This window comes from Tachypleus tridentatus, unplaced genomic scaffold, assembly GCF_004210375.1.
Source record: "Tachypleus tridentatus isolate NWPU-2018 unplaced genomic scaffold, ASM421037v1 Hic_cluster_2, whole genome shotgun sequence".
Taxonomy (NCBI): Eukaryota; Metazoa; Arthropoda; class Merostomata; order Xiphosura; family Limulidae; genus Tachypleus; species Tachypleus tridentatus.
In genome coordinates, this window is record NW_027467782.1 from 13729111 (window position 1) to 13755363 (window position 26253).

The 26253-nt window shown below is 34.9% G+C and overlaps 2 protein-coding genes across 24 annotated transcripts in view; one reads left to right on the forward strand and one right to left on the reverse strand.

The window, feature by feature from the left end:
• LOC143242162 (sodium- and chloride-dependent GABA transporter 1-like) overlaps positions 1-26253 on the forward strand; it is a 532318-nt gene that overhangs the window by 225554 nt on the left and 280511 nt on the right. The gene's annotated exons all lie outside the window — the stretch shown is intronic.
• The window catches only part of LOC143242429 (uncharacterized), a 59190-nt gene that overhangs the window by 3785 nt on the left and 29152 nt on the right, over positions 1-26253 (reverse strand). For 17 of the 20 annotated variants that reach the window (XR_013022684.1, XR_013022676.1, XR_013022675.1 and 14 more), the window contains one exon: positions 21920-22001. Coding sequence is in view for 7 of the 20 variants with exons in the window: in XM_076485815.1 (XP_076341930.1) it covers positions 21920-22001 (82 nt within the window). In the remaining 13 variants the exon portion in view is untranslated. Of the gene's footprint in view, positions 1-21034; positions 21465-21919; positions 22002-26253 lie in introns of those variants that run through there. The other 3 variants (XM_076485808.1, XM_076485812.1, XM_076485816.1) reach the window with 2 other exon arrangements.

Here is a 26253-nt window from a genome sequence, read left to right on the forward strand (position 1 = left end):
ACGCCCCACGGCTGAAAGACTTTTGCTGCTGTTTTTTCGTTTCCAAAACTAAAATGCAAAGTAAAAACATTAGTAACAAGTTAGTCAAATTTGAATTTGCTAGAATATTTCATGTTATTTCTATAAATATATCTTCCATGAAAACAACTAATTCAGTAGAAGCATAATGAATGTCTAGATATTTTGAACCCAAAATGTATTAGCCCGAAGTGTTATTAGTAGTCGTGTCATATCATAGTTTATAAAGAATTATCCTTATTTCTTGAGTCGAAAACGAGGTTTATTTTAAAATTTGTTTGACGTTCATTAATACTTATAGATATGCATAACTTCATATAAACTGGATAAACATTTTGTACAAGGATTATTTACCACATATAAACATGTGTAGCATGATCATTTACCATATACCAACACACATTAGAGGTTCATTTACAACATGTAAACAAGTGTGAGTGAATCATTTACCACATGTTAACATGTATAAGAGAACCATCCATTATATGTAAACATGTGTAAAAGCATCAGTTAGCACGTGTAAACATGTTTAAAGAGACGTTACACTCGTTTAAAAGATAATCAACGTAACATTTTCTCCTTTAATTAAGAAAAAGCACTTTATAACAACTTACAATTTGTATTATAACAATAATCAACTTCAGTAATATACTCCTTCACATGTTTGTGTCCACTTTTCCACTTTAACTATCTGTATTGTTTAACTGGATAAGTTAACAAGTCGAATACCGACATGTGATTAAAAGAGGCAAAGATAAACATATTTTGATCATTTTTCAGACGTTTTTCTCGTTAGGTTTTTAAACGTTTCAGTCATGAAATCAGATAAATAGAGTTTCAAGTTAAGCTGTTTTCTCTCCTCCAATGGTTTAGTGATAAGTCTAAACGCTTATAATTCTATATTCGGGTTTCGATGCCCTCGATAGACAGAGTAAAGACGGTTTACTGTGTAGATTTGCAGTTGCAGTTAACATCAAACAAACAAATTATGTGTTTTAAAAAGGCAGGATGCTACTTGAAATACAAGCAAAGCCTTACTAACAATTAACGGATCAGACTAGTACTAAGTTAATGTTCAGTGACAAGTGTGTTTCGATGAGTTAGAACTGATCGAAGTTTTAAAATTTAAAGAAAAACTCCCCTGGATCCTAAATTTGTTTAAAAATACTTAAAAGTTGTAAAATTGACATCTATATACATGTTTAACCTACACTGTAAAAAATAACCGTTTTATAACAAAGAAATGCCTCGTTATTTTACGGAACATACGCATGTTTTCTCATCTACGCTGATAAGCATCGTGAAATCACGCTGCTAACCAACGTAATCAACACTGCGGCCCATTTTGAATGTTGTATTATGGATCACTGAAGTTGGCAGAATTTATACAAATGAATTAAGCACTTATGTGACCGTCAAATTAGGGCTGCGCTGCAGATAAGTTCATATTATAATCCTGATTACAAATCAACTTTTGCTGTCACTTGACCTGCTGTATGTTTCCAGTATTAGACACTAATTTATAAATACATGTAATAGGATTATATAATTTTTTCAACAGGATATCATCACATCTGCTGATTTAGAACAACATGATGACCTACCTCACCCCCATGTAGTCATCAGAGGTAAGATACTTATTAATATATTCTTACTCATGCATACTGTTTTTGTACTTGGATATTTTTTTTTTTTTGGGGGGGGTATGTGCATCACATTGTATGCCTATTTTTCCATTTAATGGACTTCATTGTGTTTTTTGAAACTCTAAAACCTTCATTAAGAACAATTAGTCATGTTTTTCTTTAAATATATTAAAAATAACAAGAAAATGATAATGAAGGCCTAAAGTTTGAGATATGTTTAAAATATATGACACCACTGCAGATTATATAATACAATATTCAGAATTCCCTGATGTTTCTGTAAATTTAGAGTTTAAACCTGTGAATTGCTAGACCTCAATTTTGACCATTCAAGGTCAAAATTACACAGTCCTGCATGGCAAAAAATGTGGGCAACTCACACACACAGGGAGACACACAGACGTCACTGAAAATATGATAGCTACCTCTGATAGAAGAGGGCAGCTGTAATTATTTCCTTGTTAGGCAGTTTGCTAAGTACTTTGTTTTATTTGTAACATCAGGAGAGATATATAAAAGAAAACTACACACTACAGGCTGCAGGGTTCCATATGTGGTTTTGGTCTGACCTGAATTATCAGGGCTGAAAACTTGATAACAGTATTAACAAGACAATATGCCTCACAAGAACATCAAAATGTACTCTTGTTGTTTTATATTTTGTAGGAAACCATCCATTTGAAAATAACTGCTATGCAGTTGTAGAAGGATGTATCCTGGCAGAAAATGTCACCCTACGGATGGCAGTTGGTTTGACCATAGCAGCTTATTATAACTTGAACATCACCTACCCAGAGTCCATTGCCAACACTCTTGAATTTATTCAAAGGTTTGGAATAGCACTTTCTTAATTTACCTGTATTTACTTACATAATTTCTTTTGACCTGTAAATGAAGATGATAAATATGAATAGTTCTTTCCTATGCAAAAGAATACCGGTACTTTGGTTGCTACCCATCAGTTTGATAGAGCCATTCTTAGGACCAAGGTTAAATGTTCCCTACTCACAGTTGGTCTTTCAAAAGTTTTAAACTTGTACTAATCAATTTGCATGTATTTAGACTGGCCGACATGCAAGGCCAGCTGAAGTAGTTAGTTAGTCTTACTACACAGGTCCTCTCTCACATGTCCCAGACCTGTTTCACCATACAAAACTTAAGCTTAGGCCACAAGAAATACAGATTTGTGAATCATCGCTATGTGCATCCAGTCTTGGCTGCCCTATAAACATTTTATGGCTTTACTGAATAAAATTTTTTAAAATATATGTTAACAGCATGAAATGTATATTTGCTAGAAGTATTTGGTTGAATATTCAGTTTAAAAGTTATGTCACTAGTAGGCAGAAATAGAAGTACATGGTATTTGCAGCAGAATATGACAATTTTTCTATAAGAGAATTGACATGTATGAAAAATTGAGCGATTTTGTTGCAAATTGAACAGTGGACTGGTCAGAATAAAAACAAAAGTGCCCTGTAACCCACTCTAGAAGGAATAAAAGGATGAGTAACAAAAGATTTGTTCCTTGTGGCCTTATTGTATTTTGTTATAATGCAGATAATTTGAATTGTCAAAATGTTATGAAAAAAATATATATATAAAACAGAATTCCAGGATATTATGACTCATTTAACCATGCTTATCAATTTTAACAGGATCTTCCTTGGCATAAATCCTCAGAGGGGCTCCAAAGTGAGGAAGACCGACAAGAGGAGGCCTGCCTTTAGTACCAAAGTTAGAAAGTTGATAGACAATCTAAGGGATTTTGATAATGATATCTCAGTTATTTACTGAGATTTTATTTCTGCTTAATAAAAGATGGACAATAAAAGTTTAAACAACTGCAAGACTTTATGGTTTCTAATATTGAAATTTAACCAGTTAATAAATAGGAACATTGGCATGACATTCCTTGTGTACCATTATTTCATGTTTTTTGAAAACAAAATATCATCAGTTTGCAATAAATATGGAAAATAAACAGGAGTCTCTGTTTTTTTTATTTCAAGAAAAAGTCATATGTCTCTTTCTTTCTATTAATGTTATGCTAAAAATGCAGGCCCCGCGCATGTTATCATATTGAGCATTTCTTTCTGTAAAGTAACACCACCATGGTCGTAAAAATTATACACTCCATATTACTGTAAAATTACTCCACATCAGCATAAAAATTACCCTGCCTTCCATGTAAAATTACTCCTATCAGCATTAAAATTACACTACCTTGCTATGTAAAATTACACTGTATTTGCATGAAAATTACGGTGTATTGCCATGTTAAATGACAAGATTTGTTTTTTGCAATGCACCGTAAAAATTACACTCCAGTGTAGCGTCAACTCTGCTGCCACTACATTGCAGTGTAAAATTACGAACAATTTCTAACAGTGTAGAAATAACACTCGCCAATGAAGAAGCGTTACGCTTATTGAGTACACATACACTTAGAGAGACGAATGAATGTCTTGCTCAATTGTTAATTTATATTCAAAAGATGAAAGTTGCAAGCTTATTAGATACCACTCTAAAGTTTTCTATCTCCGAAAAATGTGTGTAAACATAGACTCTACAATAAAATATTCCTTAATTAATGATGTCAGAAAGGTCGACGAAGCCAAGAACACTGCGTTTCAAAACTGCATCGTTATTTCTATATATATAAATATTATATATATTAATCAACCTTCAGAGGAAGTATAAAAAAGAAATAAATTAACGATTCAAGGCATCTTATTGAAATCGAATATGTGTTATATGATTGTATCGACGAACACTAGTTTCGTTTCTCATTTGTCACGAACTCTCACCAGTTTGCTTTCAAACTGGCTTAGGGTGGCCTGTAATCGTTTTGCTGTTTGAATATTCTTTGTAATGCACTGTTTACGATAATAAGGATCGAAAACAATTTCTGAATAAGGAATAGAAACTACTTTTCTGTGTTGTTCGGGAGAATTTCTTTGTAGCGTGGAACAAGCTTCTGCACTTAGCACTACCCAACATGAAATGACGACGTGTTAGAGACTGCCTCGTTTCTAACGTGATATTCCGATGATATAATGCTCTGTTACAAATACTATACTTTCATTTGAGGGTGTGTGATATAGATATTCGATGTGAAATGTTTTGTTTACTTGAAACACTCTGTGATGTGACTTGAGAAACGATTAGAAAAACTTCTGTATCCTAAAGAAGCTTCTCATTCGCACTGGTGCACGTTTTATGGTAAAAATGCCACCATTGACGAATCGTGGATAGACCTATCTATAGAAGAAAGATAGAACTTTCGTTTAGTAGACCTTAGGAAAAATTTTGGAAATTCGAAACTTCTCAAAAGGAACCCAGAATTTTGTGAACAAACACAGCCGGATGATACGTTCAGACGCGAGAAATGGCGACCCCAGCTGACTTCTCTCAGTTAGATGAAGCTCTCAATTACGGCCGCTCTCTCTTTACTTAAGGTCTTCACGTGCTTGTGCTCGTATTTTTCAACCGAGTAGAAAGATTAATAAATAAAAAAAGCTTTAAAATGGCTGATGCGACGGCGCCTACCACGGCTCTTTCTCCTAAGAAGGTGAGCAAACAAAAGCGAAAAACGGGTGAGAACGGCACCCGTACATCCTAAGGTATACGAAATGGTAATCACTGCCATTACTTCTCTCAAAGAACGCGGAGGTTCTTCTCTCCAGGCTATCAAAAAGTACATCGCTGCTAACTATAAACTGGACGTGGAGCGGATGAACCCTTTTATCAAGAAGTATCTTCGATCAGCAGTGAATAGTGGCATTCTCACACAGACTAAAGGAAAAGGAGCTACGGGTTCCTTCAAGCTGAGTGCTCAAAAGAGCAAAGAGAAGGTGGTGAAAAACCAAAGAAGAAAGAAGGAACGACTGCAAAGAAAAGTAAAGCCCCGAGTAAGCCCAAGAAAGTAGCTGAGAAGAAAGCAAAGACAGCTGCTAAAACCCAAGGCAAAGGCAAAACCAAAGAAAGTGGCGAAGCCAGCAAAGAAACCTGCAGCCAGTAAACCGAAAGCCCCAAGAAGGCCAAAGCCGCCCCTAAAAGGCTGCTTCCAAGAAGGTGGCAGGAAAGAAATAAGTAAGCTGCTTCTTTTCCAATTTTGTGTGATATCACAAAATCAACGGCCCTTTTCAGGGCCACCATCTCCTGATAAAGAGTTTGCCATATAAGTCGTTACAGAAAAACAAACAAAACACTCATTCCGCTCGTAACAACACTTGTTATATCGAGCGAGTGAAATGGTAAAAAATTTCTTAAAAACGTTTCATGCTCAGATTTGTAGTCTAACGAACGTTCGAGAAAAGAAAGTAATGTAGTGCGACTTTATTTATTTCTTCCCTGTGCTGTTATAGATATGCTCGTTTTCAAATTATACTTAATGATTCGTAACTTTAGTTTAATTTCAATTAGTACTGCATTTAATTACATTTTAGTTTTAATCACAATTGGTCGAAGGAAAATAACTCGGGGCTCCTTCATTAATTAACTCTTTCGCAACAGTATTATACTACTAGCCACCCATATAAATTGTATGCCTCCTTACTAGTTAGTGAAGTGTACTGAGCCTTTCACAAATGTAATGGAGAAATCTATTCCGTATGCACATGCATATACGGCTGAATAGTGTGCCTTACTATTAGATTTACTAGTTATTAATAACTAATATGATTTATGCTCCTTAATAGAGACAATTTCTCTGTTGCTCTGTCCCTCAGACACTATTTCGTTTTCTCCCAAGCGCATGGATATTAAACATGTAATGGATGTCACTCTAAACGAAATAACTATTTCCGTGTATCGATTAACCCTCTGTCATTCTCTCTTTTTTGCTTTCTTAAATAATGAGTAGCTGTTGTTTTCTTGTTATTATCATAATTATCTTGTACCTTTCGGTGACGACATGTATTGGCTGGGTGTGTATACGTTCGTTTGTCTGTCTTCATTCACTTAACTACAAACGAAAAATACTCACTGAGAGCATAGAGGTGGGAATGGAACAAAACTCTCTAATAATGTGTGTATTTCTACTCGCACGTTATAAGCATGGTTATAGAGAAAGCATGCTTGAACTGTTAATAGTGAAATAGATTCGATGTGACTTTCTCCTTTTCAAGATGTGGTGGCCCTGAAAGGGCCGTTTGAATTGAAAAGAGAAGAAGAACACATTACTTTGAACTGGTGTACTTAGTCACAGCCTTGGTCCCTTCGGAGACGGCGTGTTTGGCCAATTCTCCAGGTAAAAGCAGACGCACTGCAGTTTGGATCTCCCGGCTCGTGATAGTTGATCGCTTGTTGTAGTGAGCCAGACGAGAAGCTTCGGCAGCAATTCTCTCGAAAATGTCGTTCACGAAGCTATTCATGATAGACATAGCTTTGCTGGAGATTCCAGTATCGGGATGGACCTGCTTGAGAACCTTGTAAATGTAAATACTGAAGCTCTCCTTCCTCCTCTTCTTTCGCTTTTCTTGTCTCCAGCTCGTACGGCTTTCTGGGCCTTTCCGGCCTTCTTCACAGCTTTTCCAGACGCTTGTTGTGGAGGCATGTATTTGTCTCGCAGCTCTTGACTTGCACGTCTGCTCTGCTTGACGGCGACCTTGAAACCCTCAAATTATTTAATATAACGGCAGGAGTGCCGCAAGGATCAGTCCTCTCTCCACTTCTATACATAATTTTCGTCAGTGACATACCTTTTCCAAATCTAACATACACACACAATTCACAATACGCAGACGACATCGCAATCTGGAGCACATCCAGAAACCCAGTAATGGCCATGTCTCGCGTACAAGAATCACTAAACAACGTCTCAACATGGAGCAACAAGTGGAGGGTCGTGTTAAATCCGACAAAAACACAAGCAATCACCTTCTACAGAAAACTAAAGCAAAGAAAAAATCTAGAAAAAATAAAACTATCACTTGAAAACACAACCATTAACATGAGCAAAAACATCACATTCCTTGGCGTCACTTTCGACACAAAACTAACATGGAAAAACACATAAACAATATACACTCATCAATCAGAAAAAGGATTTCATATCTAAAGACTATAACTGGTAAACAATCGAAATGCGCACCGAACACCATTATACAAATATACAAGGCTTACATCCGTCCACTAATAGAGTACGGATGTCAAGTAACATACAACATGTCAAACAACACACTCCAAAAAATCCAAGTGCAACAAAACAAAATATTAAAATCCGCATTCAGTTTACCATCTTTTACACCAACAAATTATCTACACCAAATTAGTAATTTACCAACTATAAGAGATAGAATAACAGAACTTTCTCTGAAATATTATCTAAAAGCAGAAAATAGAAACAAACTAACGGCATCACTACACAAATTATCAAGTGCACCAACAAAATACATATCACCTTACAACATATTTCAAGAATCACAATCCACTCAACAAAGAATCTAATTAAATAAAATCTATGTTATTAACATGAATTCCTTTTTTTCAGGTACAGGGCACACGACAGGCAAAACTTTCGGCGCCTGTCGTGTGAAAGTGGGTTTTCTCGGGGCACTCCCGTTTCCCCCCACATCAAATTCTTCAGGCATTGGATTTCTAGATCCCAGCCTAGGCAACCTTTTTGCCAGACCCAGAATCGGGCCGTTTGATTTGATCTGAATTTGAATGAATTACATTCATGTTCACATCTGCCCAACTTTTTCCTTTCGGGACAGGTCCCGGCCTTTCTTTCCTCTGCTGCCTTTGCCTCCACCCAAAAGAACATTTAGTGAGACATTCTCCACCCAAAAAGTCAAGAATAATAACGATAATTAATTTATTAAAATAATAATAAAAAAAAACACCACTTAATCTTAATAACAATCCACGAAAGGGGACGAAGAGGAACTACAAAGTTCCTGAACACCCCAGTTGGGGAGAGAACTCTTCTGATTTCTCTCTCTCTAAACTGAACCCCTGCCACGGTAGTTTAGTTTAGTAACGATATGTAATTTTTCTACTTAAATAGTAAATATTAAGGTTTCAAAACAAAATGTCGCCGCATTTTTACATTAACAAATCATGAAATAAAAAATAACGATGGATCAAAAGGAAATGACGCAATTCTCTGGCGGAAATGTTCTACGCATTTGTTGAGATTGAACTGATAATGGGTTTAATACTTTTTTTTTCTCTCTCTCTCTCTCTTTCTCTCGGATATTCATAACTGTGCTCGATAACTTAGCTACCACGTTATTACGTTTCTTTACGGTGTACCTACAGCTATGTGAGCGTTATAGGGCCTGAAGTATCTTCAAGAAAGTTTACTTTCCGGTCTCGGTGCTTGGTGACACACTTCAGTTTTATATTAGTTATAATATATGTATAGTTATTTTTTTTTCACGCGTCAGGCTTACGAACAGAGATTAAGTCTTGTTTTTGTGTGTATACCTACAACTATTTGGACTATATTCTGTAGCTATCTCATACCCAAGTTTGTTCCCTAATTTATGTATCTTTTTATATTTGTTTTGTTAATGTGAACAAAGAGCTATCTATGCTCTTCCCTCCACGAGAATCGAAACCCAGTTTCTAGCAGTATAGGTCCGCAGACATAGCACTGTGACACTGGAAGGAACTTTTTTTACGTCCGACGCTGTTAAAAATGTCTTTGTTGTGTAAAAAGTCAACACATAACACATTCGCGTTACACATTTATATATGTCATTCAAGCAAAATGCTTCATCACGGCTAAAATAAAGTATAATAGAAAACGTCTGTGTTTGGGTGTAATTAATTTATGATTTGTGTATTTTTGTTTTGCAAGAGAATGATCTTTTATAGTATCTAACACTCCATCTGGAAACCCTCAAGCTTATTGCAGAGTCACTAGAGGGCTTAATACATTGTTTGTTTGTTTTGTGTTTTGAATTTCGCACAAAGCTACTCGAGAGCTATCTGTGCTAGCCGCCCCTCATTTAGCAGTGTAACACTAGAGGGAAGGCAGCTAGTCATCATCACCACCCACCGCCAACTCTTGGGCTACTCGTTTACCAACGAACAGTGGGATTGACCGTCACATTATAACGCCCCACGGCTAAAGGGCGAACATGTTTGACGCGACGGGGATGCGAACCCGCGACCTTCAGATTACGAGTCGCACGTCTTAACACGCTTGGCCATGGCGGGCCCAGCTTAATACATAACGCAGAATCTTGTAAAATTATAAAGAGTGGATCTCGCAGAATAATTAAGTTTCAATTGCATAACTAACCACCATTCACTACATATTTTCTCTTTCGTTATAAACACCGATGATAAGGTGGTTTGTTTATTTTAGAATTTCGCGCAAAGCTACATGAGGACAACCTGCTCTAGCCGTTCCTGACTCAGCAATGTAAGACCAGAGGGAAGGCAACTAGTTATCACCACCTGCCGCCAACTCCTGAGCTATTCTTAACAATGAATAGTGGGATCGGTCGTAATATATTATACCGTGCCCACGGCTGAAAGGGCGAGCATGTTTGACCTGGCGGGGATTTGAACACGCGACCCTAAGACTACGAGTCAAGGGCCTTAACCACATGGCCATGCCGGGCAAGATGCGAGTTAATAGATTATTGTTGATAGTTAGTTGTGTGTCCAAACACACAAATATTATCCACCTACTACAGGATTTAAAAGTACAAAATATATTATGAACGTGAAACTACTTGTTCATTAATACAGAGGTGAATATGGGATATATCCCAAGTGAGATTACAGACCAGAAAGAGAAGAAATAAATTTGCTGCACAAGATACATGTATCGTTAAGATGTTTACTTTATTCTCACGTGACGACACAACTGGTTTACTGCTCAAACATGGCACGCGACTTGTCATATTCCTTTGTTGCATACAACCAGCCACTTACTACACTCACACACACGTGTACGTGCGTTTACACACGTATATAAAATACCTAAAAGTATTACCGAAGAACATCACGTAGTAAATCTTTTACACCTGAACGGAGTTCAGAATGTAACTCACGTGTAACCCTACACGTGCATCATATATGGATCAAGTAATATTTTTCATTCATTGTAAGAGAAACGCTCATCTTGTTTCAACATACTCTAAGCGACGCCTTTTACAACGGTTAATTCAATATTGATGTTAACACTGAGAATACGTATGAGAAGGAGAGTCAGAATGGATCGACATATCTTTTAACATCGTATAACACTGTTCAAAGGTTTAATAGTGTTGTCTAAATGTCCTGAACCTTTGAATACTTTGTTAGCGTTGTCCAAATGTTTCAACTTCGAATTCTGTATTAGCCTTGTTCAATTCTGAGTTGGCTTCTCCAAATATTAACTTTGTTCAAATCTGTGTTAAAAAATGGGTAACAAACATTTGCTAAGGTTGACCAACTTGTTCCACGAGTATTAACTTAGATCGTGTGTTTGTTAACTGATTTAATATACACAATACCGTTACACAGCCGACATTACTTTTAAGGTTTTATCTCTTTTGGCTAACCACCACTTAACACTTCATACTTGATGTATCACAAACAAACAGCACCAACACACAAATGATCCTTTCAAAAGTTACAAAAGACTAAGCTAGCTGTAGCGCAGGCATTAACGAATACATACGCGCTCTTTGCGTTTTTCGCACACGGGAAACATAATGGTTGAATATACAAATCAATATTTACAGTCACTTTGCCTTTGAAACCAGTAAATCTGTCGGCAATGTGTAATGAATGTGACACTTAACCACAAGACTCGCATAAAGTTAATACAATCTGCACCAGACAATCTAGTAGTGTGCATTTTAAATTAAAGTACTGCTATTCTCATATATGTTGGAAAATTGAGAAAGTAAAAGGGCGAACAGACCAGAGTATGTTGAAGTTAAAGTAGCTGGTTTTATTGTGTGTGTGAACCACAAGCAGACTAAACAATGAAACCGCCTTTAATGGATGTTTACCAATAGTTGAAATGTTACCGAGTTTCTATCAGGGCTAACAGCACACAGCCATCAAACAACTTTACCCACACCCAACATTTGGGCTACTCCTGTCTGATCGAATAGAGGAATTTTACTGTTAATCATGGAATCTTGGAGAAAACCAATGGCTTCAAAGAGCGGAGCACTTTTATGGGCGACAGTTCGCGAACCATATGTACATGGATTCATAGTGCGGTTACTCTAATCACTAGATCGTAAATGAAATTGTTTGACTTTGTGTAGCAAAACCTATTGATGAGAACGTCTACACTGTTTTACGAAACACCACAGCAATACCGGGAAATATATCTTAGTTTGGTGTATTAAAATCTGTTCTCGTTCACAGTGTATTACCCAACATCATAAGAATACTCAAACTAGTGTATTTCAAGTGACTATCAAAATTTATTCATGAAAGCGTCCATGGTGCATCTACTAGTACAGCACGCATATAACAAAAACCTTAAAGTCTAGAACACCCCTCGTGCGGAGTGTTTCTTTTTCTAAACGCTCTCTCGTAAAAAAAACAACATGATACTTCATGTATTGATTGTCTTGCTCTATAATCTATTGTAAGGTAATCAAGCACCTCAATAACATCAAGAAATGCAAAAAATAAAATAAAGATTTTAAGAAGTTATTTGCCATGGATGTGATGTTCTGAGAAACGATGATGCTACAGCCAGAAATAGAATCAGTTGAGCATAATAAACACAGGAACATAATGAGCACAGAAAGAAAAATCAATGGTCCCCGTTTTGATCTACAAGCTATAATAAAACCCCAACATACCTACCTATATTTTGTGAATCACAGTATCAGAAGTATCAAGGCTGATAAATATTTCAGTCAGTATTTGCTGTCCGCCAAGAAAAGGAATTTGAACATTGTTACATAGAAATAACCACTTTTATAACTTATCTTACATAAGCTTATCCTTGTTCAAAATTCATGATAAAGCATAAACCAGCTTCAGATTTTTGTATTCCTTGTTTATAGTAAATAATAATAATGATAATGAAACTTTATGGACAGGAATGTTGCGAGGGGATGTTGTTTGTATACCTTCTAAAGTTTTGATGTAAAAAAGAACAGACACACGAAACTACCTCGTTACTAACCACAGACGGTTACACCACCTACATATCTATGCTGATATACTAAAATTTCTTGAAAAATAAAACAATAAAAATACTGAATTTTTATACGACCATTCCTTCTGTTGCTTGTATATTATAACTATCAACAAATGTACAGAAACCCGGTTACTACAAAAGATGTTTTGATTACAACACCTATCTATTTTACTGAAGAGTTATGTTTTACAATAAAAACACACACACGTGAGCTCATTAAAACATACCGACTCAAAAGTTAAGAATTAAAAGCTAGATAAGTGACGGATGTTAAACGGTAAACATATATGCACTAAACCACATCTCATTAAACAAAGGTTAATATCTTCTGTTACTTACAATATTCAGTGTGATTAGATAGTGCAGATAGAAAAACGATATGAACAAAACTGACACAATAATCGACTAATTATCGTAAGCTAATTTACATATAATTCACAAGGCAGTATATAAAACTTACAGTAGTGTACACACATATACGGGACTTGAGAGAAACTTACCACATAAACAGGCACATACGTATGCGAACAACAGAGGCGTTGGTATCCAAGATGAAGTGAGTATGGAGTTTTAAAAACTACTTTCCACATGTGCCGATCAAGGGGTGAAAGGTTATTTACTTGCTCTTGTAGAAAATAATAAAATATTTGTGACTCTTACAACTTATGAAATCAGTATTCATATAATTGGTTTACTGAATTTTACCCAAAGCTAAATACTAGAGGGCTATCTGCGCTAACCGTCCTTAACTTTGAAATAACAGACCAGAAAGAAGGCAGTGGTTCAATACTGCTCACTGCAGCTCTTGAGCTACTCTTTCATGAACGAATAATGGGACTGACTGTCACGTTACAACGGTAGACGGCTGAAAGGATGAACATGTTTGGTGACGGAATGTTCAAAGAGTAACCCAAATGTGATTTAACAAAACTACAGGAACGATAGCAAATCAAAAGCCAAATCCGAGTTATTTTATACAAGTTTATACGAAATTAATCAATACAACCAATAACCTTTTCAGATCGACGTTCATTATTGCCTCATATACACTGAAGACCATAAAATTCGTTTCAAAACTTATATAAAATGTTGCGTACGTTCACTAGTACTGACGTCACATATCAGATGAGAAGCTTGCTTTCAGCACTGATTCAGACACACGTTGTTTACATGACATTAGCAAAGGTTAAGTACTTCCAGTGACGTTCATGTCCAATGATAACAGGTTCGTAATGAATTACTAACTCACCACATTTGATGATGTACAACAATACGTAACGTTTTAGCGTTTCGTTGTAAAAAAATAAAGTTTACGCACAATGAACCACACGTATGTATTTTCTATTTTCAGAATAAACACAATGCTGTCATCAATCGAACAGTTAGAAATAGCAGAAGAAAAAAAGTCCTACGATAAATGATTAAACAATATTATTTGACTAACTGTAGACTAATATTTTCTGATGATGTTTTCATACAACTTTCTTTAGAGTGAATAAACTTTACTGCTAAAAGAACCTCGCAAATTAAAATTTTTAACAATCACTAGTTTAGTTCAATTAACTGATACCTGATGTAGGCCTATGACTGAAACTAAAACCCAAACAAATCAGAATTTCTAGAATAACAAAACTTATTAACTTTGAACAAAAATTGTTTGAAAATGTCTTTAAATGATGTTCCAATAATATATGTTAACTGGTATGGAATTAATTCAGTGAAGACGATAGAGAAAAAAAACAAACATCGTCTTGTAAAACATTCGGATAATACGACGTAACTTATTTGTTCAAAAATATTTAAATGAAATGTATTCATGTGATGCGAATTAACCAAAAATTAATTAACAGCCTTCAATCATGTATTCACAGCCTGATGTAGATGTTGTTAATATATTTTAAAAAAAGTTTGTGGTTTACAAATTAACAACTATTGGCCGTTGATTGTTTTCCAATAGTATTATGAAACCTCTACAAACATTATGTAACATATGGCTGAACATGCTATGTACAGTAGTACAAGGTCTACACGAGTACTTGATTATAAGAAACACCAAATTACAACTCTGACAGCACTGGTTATCAGATAATATACTGTACACTGCAAGTACTGTCTATTAGAAGAGCCGTCCTGTAATTTCAACCACATTAATTCGAAGATTAGGTTTACTTGTAGCTCTATTTACCAAGAGATTAGTCTTAAATCTGGCTCATCAGTTTCTATTATATGTAACAACCAATTTCTTATCGAAGGCTTTCATATTGACATGTGTATATATATAGATATATATATGCTACAAAAAACATTCCATGAACAGATTTAAGTATTCCAGCCAAACGAACTTTGAGATTCTCTGTCAGAAGACCCAACTTGTAAGATAAAACATGCAATTTTTCGGTTATTTCTACACATAAGCTATTCAACATACTGGGAAAGCAACGAATAACCAATAAACACTCAAGATCTGCATACATCAATTTCATGGTAGCTGGTGTTTTAGACTTAAGGTTCGCAGCTAAAGCTTCAAAGAGCTTCCTTCACTACGCAATATTCAGAGTTGCGTTGTGAAGCAAACCAAAATGTTTATACACTATAAACTTTGGCTACAGTTAGTGTGTTATGGCTAAAGTTCCTGTAAGTATCACCACAATCAGATAGAACTACGAAGTCCTCATTCCTGTATCACCACAATCACATAGAACTACGAAGCCCTCATCCCTGTATCACCACAATCAGATAGAACTGCGAAGCCCTCAATGACGAATATGTTCGATTAGACTTTTCAAAACAAGCTCAAACAATTGTACAATTTAAATTGAAAGTTTAAACGTGCTCAGTGATGAAACTAACATGTGGAAAGAGGAAAGCTCCATTTTTTACACGTTTTATTTATTTCTCTCAATTTTTAATTTGTATAAATACTGATAAACACATGTCTCTTTCTTTGTAAAACAACAAGTGATCTATAAGCCAAGACAGAAAAGTACGGGACGCACTTTTCGTGTCAATTTATACCCCGAATACGTGTTAATTTAAAACCAAACTCACGATCTACAAATACTATAGTTACTGCGTGTTTTACGCCTAAATTAAATTGTAAGGGAAACAATGATGACAAATTACAATAATTCGACACATGAAACTCACAATTAACTTTCTTTAGGTACACGTTTCACAGCTGTGAACCAAGCTGTTCCTTCACCCAGTCGAATCTTTCACCACGTGGCTTTCCATATCTTATATCTAACACAAGACCACATCAATTATTATCTGTAAAACTAGCGTAGTCGGAGAACACGAGAGGATGAAAAGAACCATTCGACTAAAGAAGCTAGAGTTCAAATTGAGGGACATCATGTGGACACACGTGTTTAGATTGAGGGACATCATGTGGACACACGTTTTATCACAAAACTCTTTTTATAAATCTCTCAGGTACAAATATTTAAGTCGTTCTAATTGTGGACAACCCACATTCCAACAGTAGCAAAAGAAAATAAAGTTTTCTTGTACAATGAAACTGATTCGAAACTCAAGGTAACGGAAATATTTCTAAGTAGAAAATACTAATGTATTTATGGCTGATATACACCACACAAACCCTTTCCAGCTCAACGTGAGTGTTATTTACATATCACAGTGGTAAACTTTACCAAAGTCAATCACAGAACGCTAGATGTTATTCGTCATCCATTGGTAACACTAGCCCCAGCTGGGCCATTTACTTGCGGTGCTCTTAACATTCACCAAAACAAACCCTCGCTCAACAAGAAAGCCACACCCGAGTTAAGAACTGGAAGGTCGCTATTAGTACTAGCTTTGCGTGTAGAATTAAAAGCAACACGCCCGTGAATGCTAGCAGACTGTAGCAATGGTTTGTCTTATACTAGCGTGATGATAAATGCCGTCGAGCCACAATCAATGAGGCAGGCGAGTTGATGAAAGAATGTGGGGGTGAGGATCTGACACTCGAAGGCAGAACAACCCGAACCCTCGAATCCACCGACAACTCAGTGCATGTCAGTACACTCGCTGATTTTATCATTAATTCTCTGCCACAAGCAATATTGCTGGCGTCCTCGCACGCGAACTGACAAGAGTCAGGGACTGGACAATAGTTTCAGCTTGCCCACTGCAAACAGCCACATGTCGGTTTTCCCAGCCATGCTGTGTAATTAACTCGCGCACGTCAAAAACACTTCAGATGTTCTGTGTGTTTGTCCTGGATCGGGAGATGCACACGTGACCCATTTTATTCAGTTCGTTCTCCCATAACAGATGAGATGAGGTTTCCTCCGAGCCATTATTGCTATCTTGGTTACTGTCACGTTAACAATGTGTACCAAAACGTTTTGACGTGAACCGACCAAATCCACAACCAGATAGTACTGCTAATATTTGAAGCGCTAGTAATCACTCACTATAGCAATAAGGAGAAACTTCCGCTATTGAAGGAATGACAAGTATACATCCACTGTTAAAGAAATTACAGCGTATAATTCATTTTACGAAATGTTCACAATACCTTTAGCAGTACTGAGTGGCCTCTAAGCTTTAAAACAGGCAACATTAAGCACTGCTGTCACTGACTAAACGAATACAGTACCCATACTTACTACATAATTTACATTAAAATAACAGTAAACATCTGCAGATGTGTTGCCTGCAGAAAACAGCGTTATGTACATAACTTCACGCTCATATTTTTCCAACTATAAACATTAAATATTTGTGCACGTACAAGATACGTCATGATTTTATCAGAAGTTACAACTTTTACACTTAGGAAGAATATTGTGTTTTAAAACAGTCACGACGTTCCGATCACCTGTGTGCTTGAGGATGATTTTTTTTTTATTTACTCTTCTTTACTGTAAAAGCTCTAACTTACAATAAGTCATAACTGTGTTCAGGAGTCTATCTCATGCGATAGGTTTTTGTAACAACACAAGAAAACAGGACTATTGTAGGAGCTGCCGCCATACGAGATTTCTTTTTAACAATGTAAACGCAGGATTATTATACAAACTCCTGATGTTTGTTTTTTGTTGTTGTTTTTTTTACTTTCGCGCAAAGCTACAAAAAGACTATCTGCGCTTGCTGTCCCTAATTTAGCAGTGTAAGATTACAGGGAAGGCAGTTAGTCATCACCACCCACCGCCAACACTTGGGCTACTCTTTTACCAACGAATAGTGGGATTGACCGTCACATTATAACGCCCCAAAGGCTGAAAGGGCGAGCATATTTGGTGCGACGGGGATTCGAACCTGCGACCCTAGTATTACGAGTCGAATGCCTTAACCCTCATGGCCATGCTGGGACACAAACTGCTGATGTACGAGTTGTTTTTTATTTTTTTGTGATAATATAAGAGAATAGGACTACTGTATGAATTAATAATACTCATATTTTGGAAAACAGAAGATATTTTGTTATAAGATACGTCGAATAACGAAAACCTTACAAGGTTAAGAGTAACAAAACAGAACAGTGTTGTGATAAAGTTCTTTAAGAATGGGTTGTGTGTTTATTGTTTGCATCCGCTTTATTTACATAGAAATGCAAGAAAATACGACTAAAAAACGTATATGCTGATTCCCAGAAATCTTGAAAGTGTGTACAAAATAATGCAGCTTTAAACGCCACGTTTATTTTCAGTAGCGCTTTCGTGTGATACAAGTAAGTCATACAAGAAAAGTCGATGTACAAGCGTCAAACTAAACAGATTTAAAAGTAAGAAACATTATACGGAATTAAAATCCACCAATGTTCGTGTTACCAAAAGTAGCGCTTGAAACACCGGTTTCTAATGTAACAGCAGGTGTATAATATACGTAAGTTTGAATACAGCCATAAATGAGAATGAAATTATTTAATAAAGTTATTCGCTAATTTTGTTACTCATAATTTAGATTTCATCCTGAAAAGTTATTATACCTCACAGTATTCTCAAGGAGAGGGTTTTATAATACATACATTACGCTATAATGAAAACATTCAGCAAGAAAAACAAGAAAAAACTAAAAAAAATGAGCTCAATATACAGAATATACTGTTTGGAAGACTTATAGCAGAAGAGCTCACTTGTCATAAATGATTGTGAACCATTTTCACATATAAACAGCATACCACTTCAAAGTGATTCCTGAACTTGGTTTTTACATTGATGATACTGGTTCACATTACTACAGAATGATAAAATAGAAGGCAAAATATCATCTTGATCTGTATTGTAACTGTCATCATTTGGATGGATATACAACTTTAGAACACAGATGCTAAGTATCAAGAAGACACACAATGACTGTACAAGAGAAACAGCTTTGTTCTGGAAAACATTTGTGTGGTACACAAAAAGCGAGTAGATTAGTAATGAATACACATAACACTGTGTGTGAATAATTAATATAACCACAAATACAGCATGACAATTACTAATGCATTTCTTATCACATCATATATTTGCATCACCTACTAAGCAGCACACACTTCTCAAATGCATAGAAAATATTTGCTTAGTAAAACATACCCAGAGAGAATTTGTTTTAACAACTGGTGTTCTAAAGAATATACCAATACAGAATTCACACGTTATAAAAGAAAACACAGTACACAATTCATACATGTTCTAAAGCAGAACCCAACACAAGGCTGAAGAAATAATGTCAACAAAGACAGGAAAGTATATGTAATGAAGAGTCCTCTAAGTGACGATCACAAAACATCCTCAAAAACAGTTGGTTTTTACTTGGTTTTCTTAACACATGAATGGATGTTTTAAAATATAGAACTCAGAGAAACCTTGTAGGCATTCCTCACAGCTACATTTCAATATTTCTCAAAAACAGAAAACAAACTAAGAATTTGTGCTTTTTGTTAAGAGTTTTACATTCAATTCTAAAGGCTATTAACATATAGTGGTTAAATTACCTTAAACATTTTCTACTTGAAGTAAAAAAAAACATTTTTCACAATCATAATTATCCTAATAAAACAGTTGAAATACTTCAAAACATTACAAGTCATAGCATAAAATATCTTTTAAAAGTTTTGCACAGAACTTTTAAAGAAACTAATAAAGATCTTTATGTTTTGCATAAGCAACTCTTTATTTAGCAAAAATTTATTCTGAGTAAACAAGTAACTTACAACCTATGAACTAAATGTTCATATATAATCAGTCAAATTATTCACAAGATGGGTGGTTTTAATATCATTTGAATGTTGAAAAGAGGTGAAAATTCTTGTCAAAACTTTGTTCATATTTCTTTTACTTCATTTTTACATGGATAAAACACTATCAAATAATCATAATTGTTCATTATGAAATTAAATAAACCATCAGGAGTAATATAATACCAGGATTTTATTTCTTCCTGAAGTGTTGGGGGAATACTTTCCCCTAAACTCAACTTTCCACCTACATTTTATATATATATATTTTGGCAAATATATGTTGCTTTTTATTCTCAACAATAATATTTGGTTTGAGAAAGGTATATACCTTTAAAACTGTACTACTTAACTTAGGTGTTTACAAGACAATATTTAAACATATACTTCACCTTTAGCCCTCAAATTACCCACAATGCATTAGTCAACCCCATCTCAAGGAAATATTCTGAAAGAAAACTCCTGCAGTAGAGTTCTTTCACAGAGGTTTATTACCTAGTCTTACTCCTTTGATGTTTAATTAGGTAAGTAATAAAATAAATCACGACTTTTAATTCAACAGATAACCTACAAGAACTTTCATTTCAATGCAATTTGAACAAAGTTAATTTCCATGTAGTTACAGCGCTATGTCAGGTTTATTGATCTATATGAGGTGCACTTTATTATTTAACAAATATAATATCACACATGGAATGCCTAAGAATTACTTTGTTATTTATATCATAAGATTAAAGGTGCAGAAGTATTGTTAATCTTTAAACATTCTAAAAATGTAGATGAACAATTGAAATTTGAGAAAAGGCACATGAAAATTCAGGTTTTTTTGTTTGATTAATTGAATGTGTTTAGAAAGACAGGTTATGCTATATTTTTTGTACAGATTAATTTTAAAATATCAACTTCATCTTAATAAATTTTACAGAGTCAGTTCTGAAGATAAAATTAAAAAGATGCATGTTATTTCAAAAGGTCTTAAAAAACATTTTCTCCATTAAAGCAAATACAAATAAAATAACAACACTATATACAAACAGATGTTTGTTTAAAGTTACAAGAACAATATTATTAAAAGTATTTAAAATATTGAATTATTTCACTTCTTATAAACTTCTTTAAATTTTAAAATAGCTGATCAGTCTTGGAAATAGCTTACTTTTATTCAAAACTAGGGAAGCTTCAATTAAGTGTCTAAACTGAAACAACCCCTTTCCTAATAATACATCAGCAAACGTCTAAATTGAAACCCCTTACCTAACATGTTATATATACATCAGCCATTATTTATTTCTTGATTATTGTACATAGAGATCCCATAAAAATGTTAATTCAACTAGTAAAAAATAAGGTAGTTTAAAATCTAATCATAAACCATTATATAATAATATATAATCAAATAATAATTGAGCGTTCTAAGGAACGAGTTTTGAGGTATTTATAAATATGATTATAAATCAAATATATTAATTACGTGGTATGCTTCATTTCTTTTTTCCTCAGTCTGCATTGCAGTGAAAGAACACATGAAACTATTTTATTTAAAAATGCTCAGAATACAAACGAAAACAAATTAAGATGCACACTTACTTCAGATTAAAATGCTGACAATAGTACAAAGAAAAACACACGCTTAATACTCTATGGCGCCATCTTTTATCAATTAGTAGAAAAGCTATATTATGATTACTATAAATTAAAATATCGATTTTTAAATAAAACAGTATAGAAACTATATGTTTTTAATACTTTATTCTCTTTAACTAAAGGCTTCAAGTCTTCACACGGTATAAGTAACTAACATATAAAGCAAAAGTTCAAACAGTTGAATTAAAGCATTAGAGTAAATACTCAATTATAGAACTTGCTATTTAAATTATATTATAAAACTTAGCCACAGCGTTATTTTGGTATTTTATTCATAACTTTAAAATACGTACGTGAAAAAACAAAACTAACCTTCAGTGGCCGAGGTATCTTCGACGTTGTCAATAAATTTAGTATCTTCCTCGCTAGATGACGCCACACTACGTAAACTGGCCTTAAAAAAAACAAAAAGGAGAAGTTTGCAAAACGAATTCCACAAGTTCGAAAAAAACATATTATAATCTCTATTTTAACTTTCAAAACATGTATAACGAAGATGGGATTTAATATCTCAATTATTTTTCAAAGAACTGAAGTTACAACCGAAATTCCCAAACTGTTTGAAAAGGGTAACAGTAAATTCAACCCACTGTTCAAATAAAAATCAAATTTGAAACTAATCTGTGGAAACCAGCATAACAGACAAACCATATTAAACAAATTTATATTCACTACGTCTAGTGGAAGTTGATAAAGGATTTACAAACAATAAACAAGAAGTTTTATATAAGTTATTACCCACTGACAAGAGGAACTCGTCATATAACTAAGATGGACTTCGAGAGAGTTTCATTGACCAGTTTAAAAACTCCTGATCTGTACTACAGGCCAAGTGTTATTTGCTCCTACCCTAAAAACGGGCTCAAATATAATTAAGTGCAGCAACCATTATTCATAGAAAATACGAGAGATAATTCAACAGAAAACTCTGTATTCCTTCCTTGGCACTATCAGTTACAGTACACTCAATCTGCAAGCAAATACATGCAGTACAACCAGAGATCCCTCTATACAAACCCAACGAAAACCTAAACGCAGATAATTTGTTTGTTTGTCTCAAAAAAAGCACAAAGCTTCACAATTGACTATCTCTACTTTGCCCACCACGGGTACCGAAATCCGGTTTGAAGCGATATGGGTCTGCAGACACACCTCTGTCACTGGGGAGGGGGACTCAATTTGCGCAGTCCCTTAAGCGTCTAAGTGTACTAACACTATGTAGAAATGGAGATAAAGCCCGTATTAAAGCAATACAAGAAATCTAGATTATTTCTCTATAGGTCATCAGAAGTTAAGCACGAAGAGCCACATGGTATAGTGCAGTGGTTCCCAACCAGGGGTGTGAGATAGCGTTCCAGGGGTTGAGAGATAACATTTGTTTTGGCCATCTTCACCTTCATTCTTAAATAAATAATTACTGTGAGAGGTGCGACAACATATTAAAATTTTTTAGGGGTGCGGGGTATAAAAAAGGTTGGAAATCACTGATACAGTGGCTCTATCTTCGGTGTACATGCCGCTTTTCAGCTATCCACATCATCCCAGAGTTGGAAACCAACGAACAGCCATAAATGAGATTTCTTGTTTTCGTAGCATTATCATCTTTCTTTATAAGGCCTAGCGCTTAACTACTTCTAAAAGAAACTATAATTTAATCATCATCCGATAGAGAAAAATAGTTTTCACGATCTTTAACTGGCTGTTTTAGTATTATTCTATGCAAAATTTATAAAGCTTAAGAATGCAAGTAACCAATGTATACCATCTTATAAAAAGTAAACACGTGTTAGGAAAAACATTTACAGTATTCCCTCGCTATTCGTGGGGGTTACGTTCTTTACCCCCCGCGAATAGCGAAAAACCGCGAATATTGGATGCAGTTTTAAAACTTCTATGTATGAGATTATATACGGTACTAAATGCTTCCCAGACACTTTCTAAAGACACTCTTACTCATTAATACAGTAATAATGTAGTAATACTGCATGCAGTCATGTATTTCACTAATGTAGTAATGATAATGTAAACACATTTTAATTTTGTACTGCAACAATATTTTAATCAAAAAGAAACGTAAGTACAGGAGGACAGTAACACCGCATAGTATAGTTACCCATACTGTATTACTGTACCGTAAAGTCATTTTCTATGCGTACAACACATGTATTAGAATTGACAGAAAGTGGAACAAATTTAAAGGCAAACTTAGACAGATAAATACAGTACGCACAGTTCAGGTAATAATAATACAGTACAGTTCAGTAATAATTGTTCGATAAAGACGTCAATCGATAAAACTGCTTGAGAGAGTAAATACAGACATACCCTCGAAAAGCGCTTTTAGTCTCTATGACCTACAAAAACCCGGTTTACCGAGCATTCGTTTTTATGACGTTACGACGCTAGCCCGGTATAACGGCATACGATGCGATAGGGTTAAGAGCCTAACCCGCGAATATGCGGGGCCGCGAACAGGTGAGGGTATACTGTATTGCTAAATAATAAGGCTGTCTCTACTTAGCATGGAGGATAAAATTCCTATATTACTGACGACCTCACTGTAAAAGAAACAGAATCAAGACTTGGAAATTGGAAATGTTACTGTATTAAAAAATAGAAATAGTGTTCTTAAATTAACTATAGGGAAAGTATAATGATGACAAAAATTAAAACACTAAGCTTTCGATAGGTGAAACGGAGAAGCCAGTAATATAAGGATTTTATTTTCCATGTAAAGCCAAGACTGCCGAGTCTGCAATATAAATACTAAGCGGATCAAGTGATGAGTCCATTCTCACCCTATCTTCTTTGATCACATTTTTCAAGTTCACCAGGCAGCCCTACATAGCTCTTACATTTAGTAATAGTTTTTTCCTCCCTAATACTTGTGCTAATTATCATGTAAATCCTTGGATCCAGTACCGAAAACGCCAAACCCCTTTTGACTCCACATATAAAGAATTAAATTTGTAACTTTTTAAGAGCTGAATTAAAATCGTTTCAAATAAGTTTCCTTCGCTTCTGCGGGTGTCGAAAAGGCGTCTACATATGAAATTCAACGTTATTTTGTGATAAGCCTACTATTTATTATAGAAGTTAAACTGTGGTGATTTGGTGGTAGTCTTTTCCTTTGTCACTAAGTAAATACAATATTGAAATATCTCTCTGAGCATTCAGAAAATTAAAACTAAACCACTCCTTATACACAAAGCTCGAGTTATATAAAACTTGAGGTCTGTATAATTCATTATATAGTAGTCCAAAATGGTTTAGGTGTGTGACCAATATTATGACATTGTGCTTAATTTATTATTAGCCTCGCTAAAGTACCCCTTTTCTGGGTAGAAATTATGTAAATTCATGATAAATGAAAAGTTATATTGCAACATGCAAAGTTGTTTTCCTAAAATGCGATTGTAAAAACTGCAAAAACGCCCATAAAACTGCAAAACATAAAGGTGATACTGCATATTACATTGTATTTCTGTATGAACCTAACAAGCCTTCTTGCCAGACTTAGTAAATATTCGTAAACAGGGGGCGAGGTAGTGGTAAAAAACGCAAAAAAAGCCTTACAAAAACCGCAAAACTGGAAGTTTATAAATATCTTCCCATAGACCCAAGGAACCCTTTTACCAAAATTGGTAAAGATCCATCTACAGAGGACGAAGTAGTGGTAAAAACCGCAAAACTGAAAACTTATTCCTCCGTATGGACCTAATAAGCCTCCATATTAATTTTGAAGATCCATCAACACCCTGCGAAGTAAGTATATGGACATATAGCACAGTACTATTACATTTATATAGATATTATACAGCAAACCAGCTTTTACGTGGCAGCTGCTTAGGCTATTGTAATTTTTCGATCTCTTAACAACTTTGCAACAATACAGCCTTCTAAGAAAACTGACCCGACATGGCCAGGTGAGTAAGGCACTCGACCCGTAATCCGAGGGTCGAGGTTTGAATCCCGTTACACCAAATATGATCGTCCTTTCAGACGTGGGGCGTTATAATGTGAGGGTCAAAATTGGCGGTGGTTTGTGTTGTGATGACCAGCTGCTTTGCCTGTAGTCTTACACTGCTAAATTAGGGACGGCTAGCGTAGATAACCTTGTGTAGCTTTGCGCGAAATTCAAAACACAAACAAACAAATTCTAAGAAAAACTTGTTTTACAACAACACGTTAAAGTAAAATACCATCACGTGCTTTATAACGCGAGACTGCTTAGATAAACCTTAGCTACCATGATACTTATGCAAAAATATATATAAAGGGAAGAAAATATGTTACCAAATATATATATTTCTTTTTAATACAATATGCAGCGCCGCACTTCGAGGCAATTCAAACCAAAGACCACTTAACATAAAAGCAAAAAGTTATACAAGGGAAGAGTCGTTTTCGGATTGTTTCTTTAGTGATACGTAACTTCATTAAAAAGATTCAATGTACAAAACTTAATATTTTTATATATTTTACTAATATAAACTGTAATGCTCTTATATATGAAAAGTGATACCGTTTAGTGAAAGATATTTTATACGAACTATGAAGTCTCAGTACTACATTTAAAAATTGTATCAATAAACATATAGTCAAATATTCACGTGCAGTCCGAGAAAAAGTTGCGTTTATTTTTT